Genomic DNA, 12145 nt, shown 5'->3' on the forward strand with positions numbered 1-12145 from the left:
TTTTAGTGAGGTTCACTAAGGAATATGTATGTATTTATCTTTATTTGATCCATAAGATGTTTTAATAATTTTGTTATCTTAATTTAAAAAGTAAAATAACAGTCGATATTTTTATTTATATGCCATTATTTATATTTATAGATTTTTATATAAGCTTTCCGTTTTCGTCGGAGCGGTGGGTTTGCCGGTTTCTGCAACGTCATCACTCAGCGACAGAATCGTCTTAGCCTTCGCGCATGCGCACTAGTTCAAAGCATTGTTGTTTCTTTTCAGCATGGCACTTAGCAAAACGTTTGGACAGAAACCTGTGAAGTTTCAGCTCGAGGACGATGGAGACTTTTACATGATCGGATCGGAGGTCGGTAGTAACTTATTAAAGCAGAAGTTGAGTCAATCAAGGACGTATTTTGGCCAGATAAGTGTCGTTTCGGCAGCAGCTGGTCCGCTAGCAGCTAGCTAGCTAGCAGCTAACGACGCAATACAGCTGGGCTCATTCATTTATTTTGGGTTTATCATTTATTGAAATTAAAATAGCCGCCAAGAACAAACACGACGATCTGACTGCCAATTTTTTGGAATATAATTGTGGTCAGAAGACATTCGTCCTTAAGAGTTTCAACTTGTTTTTCTTCAGCTGAGCGCGCTAACAGCTATGCTAAGCTAGCTAGATAACGGCTTTCAGATAAATAAACTACAAGAAAGGCGTTTAGTCATAATTATTCAAATATATTTATGATAATGTATTAATAGTTATCTTCTAGAAGTGTGATTCTGGCTCCGCTCATACCAATAATAACTTCTATATTAGCTTGTACAGTAAACTGACAGTATATTTAACGTTATATATAGTTAAATAGCCATAAACTGAAATACACTGTACACTGTTATTTAAATCTTTTGTCCGACCAACAATCTAAAGAAAATAATACACTCGCAAACTTAGAACCCCAAAAAAAGACTATCTTTGTTAAGCCAGAGCGGTCCGTCTTCATGAATCTTGATTTAATTAATTGTTGTGTTTGTTTGTGTTCAGGTGGGAAACTACCTGCGCATGTTCAGAGGCTCGCTGTATAAAAGATACCCGTCGCTATGGAGGAAACTGGCTTCAGTAGACGAACGGAAGAAAATAGTGGAGTCGTCACACGGTCAGTAGAGGTCAAGAGGTCACGTCACTGACAGAGGGACAATGTGACACAATGCCCCCCCGACGTTGACCCCGCTCTCGTCCTCCAGATCACGGCTACACGCAGCTCGCCACCAGCGTGACTCTGCTGAAGGCGTCGGAGGTGGAGGAGATCCTGGAGGGAAACGATGACAAGTACAAAGCCATCTCCATCAGCACGGAGCCCCCGGCCTACCTCAGGTACCGAGTGTCACCGACGCGTTGTTTACACGCTGAGGCATCGCTATGTGTCACTTCTGCACGAGAAGAATGGAAATACAAGATTATGGAAAACCTGGAAAAGTCCTGTAGGAAAAAAAATCCCCCAAGTTTTGGAAATGTGTTATATTCATATGTTCATTTACGCTCTCTCTCCCCCTCTCCCTCTCTCCCCACCTCCCTCTCTCTCTCCCCCTTTCCCCTCCCTCTCTTCCTCCCTCGCTTTCTCTCCCCCTCTCTTCCTCCCTCGCTTTCTCCCCCACTTCCTCTCTCTTTTCCTCCCTCTCTCCCCCTCTCTCTCCTTCTCTCCCTCCCTCTATCCTCTCTTCCTCCCTCGCTCTCTCTCTTTTCCTCCCTCTCTCCCCCTCTCTCTCCTTCTCTCCCTCCCTCCCTCTCTCCTCTTTCCCCCTCTCTCGTCCTCCCTCGCTCTCTCCCCCCTGCCCCTCTATCTCTTTCCCTCCCTCTCACCCCTTCCCTACCTCTCCATCTCTCCTCCTGTCTCTCCTTTCCCCCTCTCTCTTCCTCCTTCTCTCTTTCTCTCTCCCCCTCTGCCTTCCCCTCTCTCTCCCCTCCCTCTCTCTCCCCTCCCTCCCTCTCTCTCTCATGAACCCACCTTTCTGGCTGCCAGCAGGGAGCAGAAGGCCAAGAGGAGCAGCCAGTGGGTTCCCACGCTGCCCAACAGTTCCCACCACCTGGACGCAGTACCCTGCTCCACCACCATCAACCGCAGCCGGCTGGGCCGCGACAAGAAGAGGACGTTCCCCCTGTGGTGAGCGCCGGGAAGCCGACTGCCGACAGCCACCGACGCTCCCGCGGCGAGTCGAGGGTTCACTTTTATCGTGCGGCAGGAGAATTGCGTCGAGAGATTTTTTTTTCTTTTTCCGTGCGCCAAGTAAATAATAAAAAAACACCGTGAAGTAAACGGCGAGCGATCAGGACGCCATCGTCTTTCAAGGGATGAATGTTATTAAATTAAATGAAAACAGGTATTAATTCACTTTAGACCAGTGACGTGCGGTGAGGTTCATGGTTGGTGAGGCACTGACTCCTTTAGTGTCAGATTTACAAATATATAAACCCAAAAGTGTAGCTTATTCAATTGGCTACTGGTTATTTCTTGTCTCATCAACATTCTCCACACAACACACACAGTACATATTACAGATACGTAAAGGTAAGAAACAGTTTGAAGCAAACCTTTTAGCTCCAGTGTTGGTCTACCTGTGTTAATCACGTCCACTTTTGACTGAAAGTCCAGTTTTGTGACATTTTTAAGCTTAGATATATACTCCTCTTCCATGTTGGCAGTCTGACGTAGCAAAATACAAAACCAAACGGACTCTACTCGCCTGGCGCCTCTGCGTAGAAGAAGCAGCAACAAGTACTCGTTGGCTCAGGAGCGCCCCCTCAGTGAGGCAGAGTATTATCTTCCTCACCCTGCGCCTTTTCACTGCGGCTTTATTTCCCACCAGCAAAACTAAATATGTCACTTACAAACATTAAACTAATGGTTAAAGACCTTAGCCAGACTGTGGATTATCAGGGCAAATAAACATATCTGCAAACATTATATTGGCGACATGCAGAGATACAGCAACCCGCACGGGCCAATTGCATGCATCAACCCAGCTTGTGATGGATTACGCAATCTCTCGTTTCATCCTGTGTTTGAACAGGAAATAGGCAAATTCAGCGATTTTGACTATAACATGTTCGAAATTAGTCATACATAAAGATCGGTGGACAAATACTAATATAAATTTGATGTTATCATTATAATTTTTTAAAACATTTTTTAAAACTTGTTTTACTCATGACAGGTGAGGCTCTGCCTCACCTGCCTCCCCTGACCGCACGTCCCTGCTTTAGACCGATCAGATCTTTTTAGTTTCTGTTAGAAGTTGTATAGAATACATTTTTTTAATGATCCTTGTTACTTGTTTGTCGTGTTGCAGCTCGACGGGGTCGTATCTCAGTGATTGGATAATGTTATTATTATTCATTTAATGTCAATTAGAGTGCATCTACAATCACAGCTGGTAAAACGATGATTTTTATTTATGGATAATATAATAATAATAATATTAATAATTAAAAACACTTAATCCTAACGTGGTTTTAAGATGTGAGAAGATAAAGAAAATAAAAATCCCATTTGTGTTTTTTCCGGCTTAGTTTCGACGACCACGACCCGGCGGTGATCCACGAGAACGCCACTCAGTCCGAAGTCCTGGTTCCGATCCGTCTGGACATGGAGATCGAGGGTCAGAAGCTCAGAGACGCCTTCACCTGGAACATGAACGGTGAATACATATATAAATAAATGTAGAGTGATTGTTTCGCTGCTCCAAGAAAGAATATTGTTGAAGCATTGAAACCTTTTTTCTTCACGTTGCTAGAGACTTTTATTTTGGCGGTGCATCCAACATTTGTGTTTGTATTTTAATTTATTTTGAAAAGGTAAGCATGGAAACGCATTGATTTCTAAACATCTTCTTCTCCTCCCTTTTCTTTTTATTCTCTTTCTCCTCTATTTTCTTCTTCTCCTTCTTCCTCCATCTTTTCATCTTCCTTCTTTTTCTTCCCCTTCTTCTCTCCCTCTTCTTCTTCTTCTTCCTCCTTCTTTTCCCTTCTTCTCTCTTCTTTCTTCTTTTCCCTTCTTCTTCTTCTTCTTTTCCCTTCTTCTCTCTTCTTCCTTCTTCTTCTCCCCTTTCTTCTTCTTTTCCCTTCTTCCTTCTTCTTCTCCCCCTTCTTCTTCTTCTTCTCTCTTCTCCTTCATCTCCCTCCTTCTTCCTCCTTTTTACCTTTCCTTCTTCTTCTTTCCTTTACTTTCTTCTCCTTTCTCCTCCTTCTTTCTCCACCCTTTTCCTCCTCCTCCTCCTTAAATGTCCAGAGAAGCTGATGACCCCCGAGATGTTTGCTGAGATCCTTTGTGACGACCTTGACCTGAACCCTCTGGCCTTCGTGCCGGCCATCGCCTCCGCCATCCGGCAGCAGATCGAGTCGTACCCGGCGGAGGGCGGCGGCGTCCTGGAGGACCCGACGGACCAGAGGGTCATCATCAAGGTCAGACCCTTTATCTTTTCTTTTAAAGCGCGTGAACTCTGCAGGGTTCCTACTGGCATGGAAAACCTGGAAAAGTCCTGGAATTTCTAAAATGCTTATTTCCAGGAAAAGTCCTGGGGAAAAAATCCCCAAAGAAATGTGTTCTAATCATGTTTATTTACACTGAGTTTTAAATAATTAATATGCTTTTAAAAGAAAGACGCTCAAAATATAAGCCGGCGTACGCTCTTTCATACTCGCAAATTTTCTGCGCTGCAAGTGAACGCACCGCAACTGAAAAGACATAAATGTTCATTCTTTTAATCTAAACTATTGTCTCTCATTCATTTGAGTCATTTAACGTTATAAACTGTGAGCTTTGGAATTGTCTTTGTTAGTTTAAATACAACATTTTATCACTTTTTCATGTTTACACCAAGATTTCCAAAAAACGTTTGGTCAAAGATGGTTGAACGTTCTGTAAAGTTGGTCTAAAGTCCTGTAAATCCATTGGTCAACATGTGTGTGAACCCTGACTGTCGTGACGCTGCTCGTCTTCTGTGCCGCAGCTCAACATCCACGTGGGGAACATCTCCCTGGTGGACCAGTTCGAGTGGGACATGTCGGAGCACGAGAACTCGCCCGAGAAGTTCGCCCTGAAGCTTTGCTCCGAGCTCGGCCTCGGGGGGGAGTTCGTCACCACCATCGCCTACAGCATCCGGGGTCAGCTGAGCTGGCACCAGAGGACCTACGCCTTCAGGTAGGGAATCAAAGCTACTCCTTCGGGTAGGGAGTCGAACCTACGCTTTTAGGTAGGGAATCGAACCCACGCCTTCAGGAAGGGAATCGAACCCACGCCTTCAGGAAGGGAATCGAACCTACGCCTTCGGGTAGGGAATCAAACCCACGCCTTCAGGAAGGGAATCAAACCCACGCCTTCAGGAAGGGAATCGAACCTACGCCTTTGGGTAGGGAATCAAACCTACGCCTTCAGGAAGGGAATCAAACCCACGCCTTCAGGAAGGGAATCGAACCTACGCCTTTGGGTAGGGAATCAAACCTACGCCTTCAGGAAGGGAATCAAACCCACGCCTTCAGTTAGGGAATCAAACCTACGCCTTCAGGTAGGGAATCAAACCTACGGGTAGGGAATCAAACCTATGCTTTCAGGTAGGGAATCGATCGTGTGGACCTGATAGAATTAAACATGATGATGATGATGATGATGAAGGGCTCTTGGCGCGTTGCAGTGAGAACCCGTTGCCCACGGTGGAGATCGCCATCAGGAACACGGGCGACGCCGACCAGTGGTGCCCCCTGCTGGAGACGCTGACGGACGCCGAGATGGAGAAGAAGATCAGGGACCAGGACAGGAACACCAGGTGAGTCCTTCCTGCCTGCTCTTCAAAATAAGAGCTTCCATCTCATTGTGACTTTTTTTTTTTTTTAACGGTTGATGAATGAGTCCTGTTTGTTATAAATATGTTTTTATTTTAGTATTTTTTTGTTACTATTTGATTGGTAGATAAAAGATCGTTGTTTAAAATGTATTGTTATATTTAACAATAAGTTAATATAGATTATTAAGCCGTTATAAGCTCTCCTCACAGGATGCTATTCCCGTTCTCTCCTCTAGGCGGATGAGGCGGCTGGCGAACACAGCTCCCGCGTGGTAGAAGAAGAAGAAGTGGCGTCGCCGCCTCCTACAGGACGCCGCTCGTCTGGACCGAGGCACGACCGCCGTCACAAAGATGTCTCTCCGCCGCAAGCCGGATCTTCTTTATCCCTCCCGCTCAACCGGTTCTCAGTCCGTCGTTCACCGTGTTATTCTTTCTTAATTATTATTATTTTTTATTGTTAATATGTTCTGTAGAGAAACATTAGCCCCGCCCCCCTCGCCGTGACCACGGACTCTCTACCTGACCAGAGGGAGAACGGCCACACAGCCTCAGATAATATATATTGTTATGTTGTATTTGTTGTCTTTTTGTACATTTGAATAATTCTTACAAAATAAAATAAAAAGAACAAAAAAAGGTAACTGATGTTGTTGTTGTTGTGGTGCATTCTTTTTAATAATTTCAAACATTTGTAAAAATCTTACCGATAAAAATAAAAGACCTTAAAACAAACTAGTTTTAATGTAATTGAACACAGTTTGATGTTCAATATTAAACAATTAGATCTCTTTGCTCCAGTTGAGTGAATTCATTCTTAATTTAAAGGCCAATTTGTTTCTTGACATTCCTGACTTGGTGATGATGATGATGATGATGAAGGGTTGTCGTGCTCAGCGGTTTCCATTCTCTCAGCCCACAAAGGAGGTGAAGTGCAGCGTGTACAGACGAGGCCGACGGGACTCGAGCTGCCGGTCGGTTCTCGTGAGCCACGAAGCCGACAAAGAGTCTGCATGTTGGAGACCAGAGGAGAGTTCCAGAAGCTTCTTCTTTTAGTTTCTGCTCTCTAGTCGACATGAGAGGATATTCAGAAAGAGACTATCCGTATTACGACGTTTACACAGCTACTGAAAATATATTATATATATATATATATATATTATTTCCATTAAGTTTACATGTCTAATACAAAAAATTATATATATACATATATTTTTTTTATTTCCATTAAGTTTACATGTCTAGTACAAAAAAATATATATATTTATTTTAATTTATTTCCATTAAGTTTACATGGTTAGTAAAAAATATGTATATAATATATATATTTTTATATATTTATGAAAATAGTATATTTATCTATACATATATAAATAAAAAATAGACAAATTTATTTATATATATAATACTATATCAATTAATATATACATTTATATATATATTACTTTATTAATTTATATATAAATACATTTTTGAATAAATGTGTATTTTTATATAAATTCATATATATATAAATTTATATATAAATGTATATTTATATATAAATTAATATATATATTAATTTGAATATTCACGGTTGTGACTCCACATACTCCGACGCTCTTCCCGTTGGGTCTAGTGTCTTCTAGTGCGGATCGTCGCCCTGCTTCTCGTCTCGCAGGAGACGGTCGTCCGGCCGGTCAAACAAGGTCCGTCTGAGTGGAGAGAAATATCTCACAAAAAAATCAGATTGAACTCGACGCTTCAGACGACAATAACGTTAAAGATTACAATTAGTTTACGAGACATTTTACCAAATATCTCCCCGAGAACAAAGGCCACGATGACTCAAATACCATAGAAGAAGATTCTGAGCATTTTCCTGAAGCATAGACTTCTATACAACCAGAAGAGTCACCCCCTGGTGGTCAGGAGAGAGAATGCAGTGTTAACAAATGGAGCATAGACTTCTATACAACCAGAGGATTCACCCCCTGGTGGTCAGGAGAGAGAATGCAGCTTTAGGACTTGGAGTATAGACTTCTATACAACCAGAGAAGTCACCCCCTGGTAGTCAGGAGAGAAAATGCAGTGTTAACAGATGGAGCATATACTTTTATACAACCAGAGGAGAGTCGCCCCCTGGTGGTCAGAAGAGAGAATGCAGCTTTAACACATGAAGTGCCGGCCGAGTTTCTCACTCTCTTCTTCTGTGGTATTTGAGGTGTCGTAGCCTTCACTGAACCCCGGTGAGATGAACTCTGGCTCTTACAGAAGTGCTGGCGTCGTCAGCAGCTTCCTTCCTCCAGGCTGGTTTGGAAATACAACCACTAGGAAGTAGTACAAGTGGCCGACTGCGATACCTGGAGAACACACACCTTCATCATCACCTCCATCACCTCCATCACCTTCATCACCTCCATCACGCTGAAGTTCATATAAACCTCAAACGCCCACTAGAGCGCCAGATGTGTATTCATCCACTGCTGAAAATAGTCCCCAAAATCCCAAATAAACCATTTCTTCCTGAAACTTTAATGAAAATATGTTTTCAGATGAACCAATGAGACTATTATCGCTGATCGATGTTTATTGATTTTAGATATATATAAAAAATTTAAACATTTTCTTTTTTGGGGCTTAACTAGTTATTTAACTTCGAATAATCCATAATATTATTGGAAATTTCGGGATTCTGTATCAATTTTTTGGATGATCGTGCTTTAACTTTGTGAATTACAGCTCTCATAATTTGAATAGACTTTTTATTTAATTTATTTTTTACGGTTTTACGTCTTCAATCGAGAGTTTCTGGTCTTTTATTTTATGATTTTTTCACACCGAAAATGAAAAATATGGGATTTATTTTTATTTTTGGGGGCGTTTCTAGATATTTAACTTCCGGACAATTGATAGCGTAACATGAATAATCCATAATATTATTGGATTCTGTAACTCCTATTAATTGTCCTCGTATAGGATAACGCTTCGGTTGTCAATCCAGTAAACGTGAATTTAAACTACACTTAAGTTTCCCGATAATAACAATAAATAATAATAAGGCATTAAATTCATAAATCGCTTCAAAGACACTTTACATCACATAATTAAAATATAATTAAAATCTCTACCGTAAAACTAGAATTTTACACATTAAAAGCGGTTCAGGTGGGTTTTAATTTGTGAGTTTAAAAGGCCAAAGGTCACGTGACCTCGTACCAAGGAGGTCGACCGCCACGGCGTCCCCGAGCAGCAGCGAGCCGCCAGCCAGCGCCCAGGGGAGGAGCGGCGCCCGGAGGCTCAGGACGCCGCAGACGCTCACGGGGGCCAGCGGGCGCCGGCAGCTCCACACGTACACCAGCATCACGGTGAGGGCCGGGCCCAGGGAGGAGGCCGGGGCCAGCGGGGGCAGCAGCTGAGGGGCGTTCAGGGGTTCAATACAAAACTGGGAAAAAGGAGAACGTTAAACCAAAATGTTGAAGAAGCATGAAGCGACTTTACTGGTAATTATTTAAAGTTGCAGTTCAACACTGTTTTCTAATTGAATATATTATATATATGTATATATATATATATATATACATACAAAAAAAATATATTTATATACATATATAATATATATGTATATATATATATATATATTTATATATAAATATACACTACCGTTCAAAAGTTTGGGGTCATCCAGACAATTTTGTGTCTTCCATGAAAACTCACTTTTATTTATCAAATGAATTGAAAATTGAATAGAAAATATAGTCAAGACATTGACAAGGTTAGAAATAATGATTAATATTAATTTTGTTCTTCAAAATTCAAGCTCAAAGGAAGGCCAGTTGTACAGCTTATATCACCAGCATAACTGTTTTCAGCTGTGCTAACATAATTGCACAAGGGTTTTCTAATCAGATATTAGTCTTCTAAGGCGATTAGCAAACACAATGTACCATTAGAACACTGGAGTGATAGTTGATGGAAAAGGGCCTCTATACACCTATGGAGATATTTCATTAGAAACCAGACGTTTCCACCTAGAATAGTCATTTACCACATTAACAATGTATAGTGTGTATTTCTGATTGATTTAATGTTATCTTCATTGAAAAAACAGTGCTTTTCTTTGAAAAATAAAGACATTTCTAAGTGACCCCAAACTTTTGAACGGTAGTGTACATATATGTATATATATATATATTAATATAGATAATCTTTATACCTATATATATATGTTATTATTACACACGATAATATTGTGTAAATGTTCTCCTCTCCAAATGCACAATAAACCAAGTTAAACATTTTATCGTGATAATATTTCTTGTTAATTCTTTCAGACGCGATAACAGTTTAGTACAAAAATAAGAATTAGTTAAAGCCCATAACTTCATGAAGAATGTTTCTTCAGTAGACACCACTCTGTTTATAGAAAGACTTTATTACTTCTCTTATTGTTCATAACTTTAAAGAATACCGTCATCACGGTTCCTCCGAACAGGAACATAAAGACGAAGTCTGCCGTCTGCCCCCGGGAAAACAATCTTCTTCAAGCATCCGACAGTATCGATAACTTAGTTAATTAAGGAATATTAGACTTTATAGTTAAAGAAAGTTTAATATAATATATATATAATAGTGTTTTATATAATATATAATATATATATAGTAGTGTTTTATATAATATATATAAAATATATATATATAGTAGTGTTTTATATAATATATATAAAATATATATATGGTAGTGTTTTATATAATATATATATAAAACATATATAGTAGTGTTTTATATAATATATATTTAAAAATATATAGGAGTGTTCTGTATAATATATATATATATATAGTAGTATTTTATATAATATATATAAATACATATATAGAGGTGTGTTATAGAATATATATAAATATATATATATAGTGGTGTGTTATATAATATCTAAATATATATTGATATATATTTATTTAAATATATATATATAAATATATTATTCAAAACATTACTATCTATATTTATATATATAAATATAATATATAAAACACTACTGTATATTTTTTTACGATACACATCGACATATATACGTCATAGATACATATATACATATATATGTATCTATCTATGTATATATACATAGATACATATATACATATATGTAAATATAATAACGTACCTGAATGTTTCTAAAGTATTAATGAGTAAATGAATATTACCTGGTATCTTCTGATGATGAAGTCGGGGTTGAAGTTGAGCTGGACGGGGGTGATGACCTCAAGTTGCTTGAGGTAAGGACATATGTCTTAATATTAATTATCAATTTAGGTATACAGATTATAGAAATGAATATATATACATAGTTATATATAAAATATATGTATTTATATATATATATGTATATATTTATAAATATATTAATTCTATATATTTATATATAAATATTTAATTATATATAAATATATTTATATATATACATATATTTTTATATATATGTATATATACACACAATTTGTGCAATACATTTCAAATGTAAAGTGCTTTATCTTTAAACTCTCCTGCATCTTAAAGTTTTATAACATTTTAAAGAAGTTTAATTTCTTTAAAAAAACATTACAAAACTAACAACAACAACAACACAAGTAGTTTGACTGCGAAATTAATGAATGTTCAGAATATTTTCTTTACTTTATCTTAATAATTGTTTTCTACCTGATCAGCGCTTCGAGGTCAGAATTGAAACTGTTGTTGTTGTTGTTGTTGTTGTTGTTGTTGTTGTTTCTTACCACGGCAGCGGTGGTGAGGACGCAGGAGGTCGTGTAGACTCGGGTCACCGCTGGGATCCTAAAATACTCCCGAGTGAAGCTGAGAGCCATCATAGCTGCTGCTTCACTGCACAGCCACGACCAGTGGACAGACAGCACAGGCCACGCCCCCACCGCACCGCAGCAGCCAATCAGATCCACCCATCAATTAACACCATCAGCGCCACAACGTTTAACACTTTATAGCCATCAAATAAAAGAATACAAATGTATTTATTAGTGGAAGAAGATTCGTTTTATGACTCTATATATAAATCAAGTTTATATAATGAACAGAGATTTTAAACAATAATTAGATGTCTACATAATTGCACAATAAAATGCAGATCGATAAAATGAAATGTAATAAAGTAAGCTCAGTTATTTCAACTAAAATGGTGATTGAGAATGTATTTACAAAATGTTCCATTTGAAAATGAATTCATATATTTTTAAGAAAAATAAATAAACTTTTAGCGTAAAAAGAAAAAAACTTGTAAAAAAATAATATTTAAAAAACAAAATGTCAGGAGTAAAATCAGCTTTAATC

General features: G+C 38.8%; 2 protein-coding genes across 4 annotated transcripts; one reads left to right on the plus strand and one right to left on the minus strand.

Annotated features, from left to right (window-relative positions):
• The first annotated feature begins 237 nt into the window (after positions 1–237).
• smarcb1a (SWI/SNF related, matrix associated, actin dependent regulator of chromatin, subfamily b, member 1a) lies at positions 238–6467 on the plus strand. Of its 2 annotated transcripts, none has more exons than XM_056418632.1 (9): positions 238–358; positions 1034–1145; positions 1234–1363; positions 2010–2150; positions 3557–3684; positions 4275–4447; positions 4996–5186; positions 5677–5808; positions 6063–6467. In XM_056418632.1, exons 1-9 carry the CDS (start codon positions 275–277, stop codon positions 6100–6102), a joined length of 1131 nt encoding a protein of 376 aa, XP_056274607.1. In that variant the 5' UTR covers positions 238–274; the 3' UTR covers positions 6103–6467. The 2 variants fall into 2 exon arrangements, with proteins under 2 accessions (XP_056274607.1, XP_056274608.1); XM_056418633.1 differs by having other exon boundaries at positions 2013–2150.
• A 167-nt stretch (positions 6468–6634) lies between these two features.
• Positions 6635–11713, minus strand: derl3 (derlin 3). Of its 2 annotated transcripts, none has more exons than XM_056419734.1 (6): positions 11578–11713; positions 11011–11076; positions 9022–9217; positions 8075–8165; positions 7416–7517; positions 6635–6889 (listed from the first exon to the last, which is right to left on the minus strand). In XM_056419734.1, the coding sequence occupies exons 1-5, from the start codon at positions 11668–11670 to the stop codon at positions 7448–7450; spliced, it is 516 nt and encodes a 171-aa protein (XP_056275709.1). In that variant the 5' UTR covers positions 11671–11713; the 3' UTR covers positions 6635–6889; positions 7416–7447. The 2 variants fall into 2 exon arrangements, with proteins under 2 accessions (XP_056275709.1, XP_056275708.1); XM_056419733.1 differs by having other exon boundaries at positions 9022–9247.
• Between the last annotated feature and the right edge of the window lie 432 nt (positions 11714–12145).

Source organism: Pseudoliparis swirei, chromosome 7 (genome assembly GCF_029220125.1).
Source record: "Pseudoliparis swirei isolate HS2019 ecotype Mariana Trench chromosome 7, NWPU_hadal_v1, whole genome shotgun sequence".
Classification (NCBI taxonomy): Eukaryota; Metazoa; Chordata; class Actinopteri; order Perciformes; family Liparidae; genus Pseudoliparis; species Pseudoliparis swirei.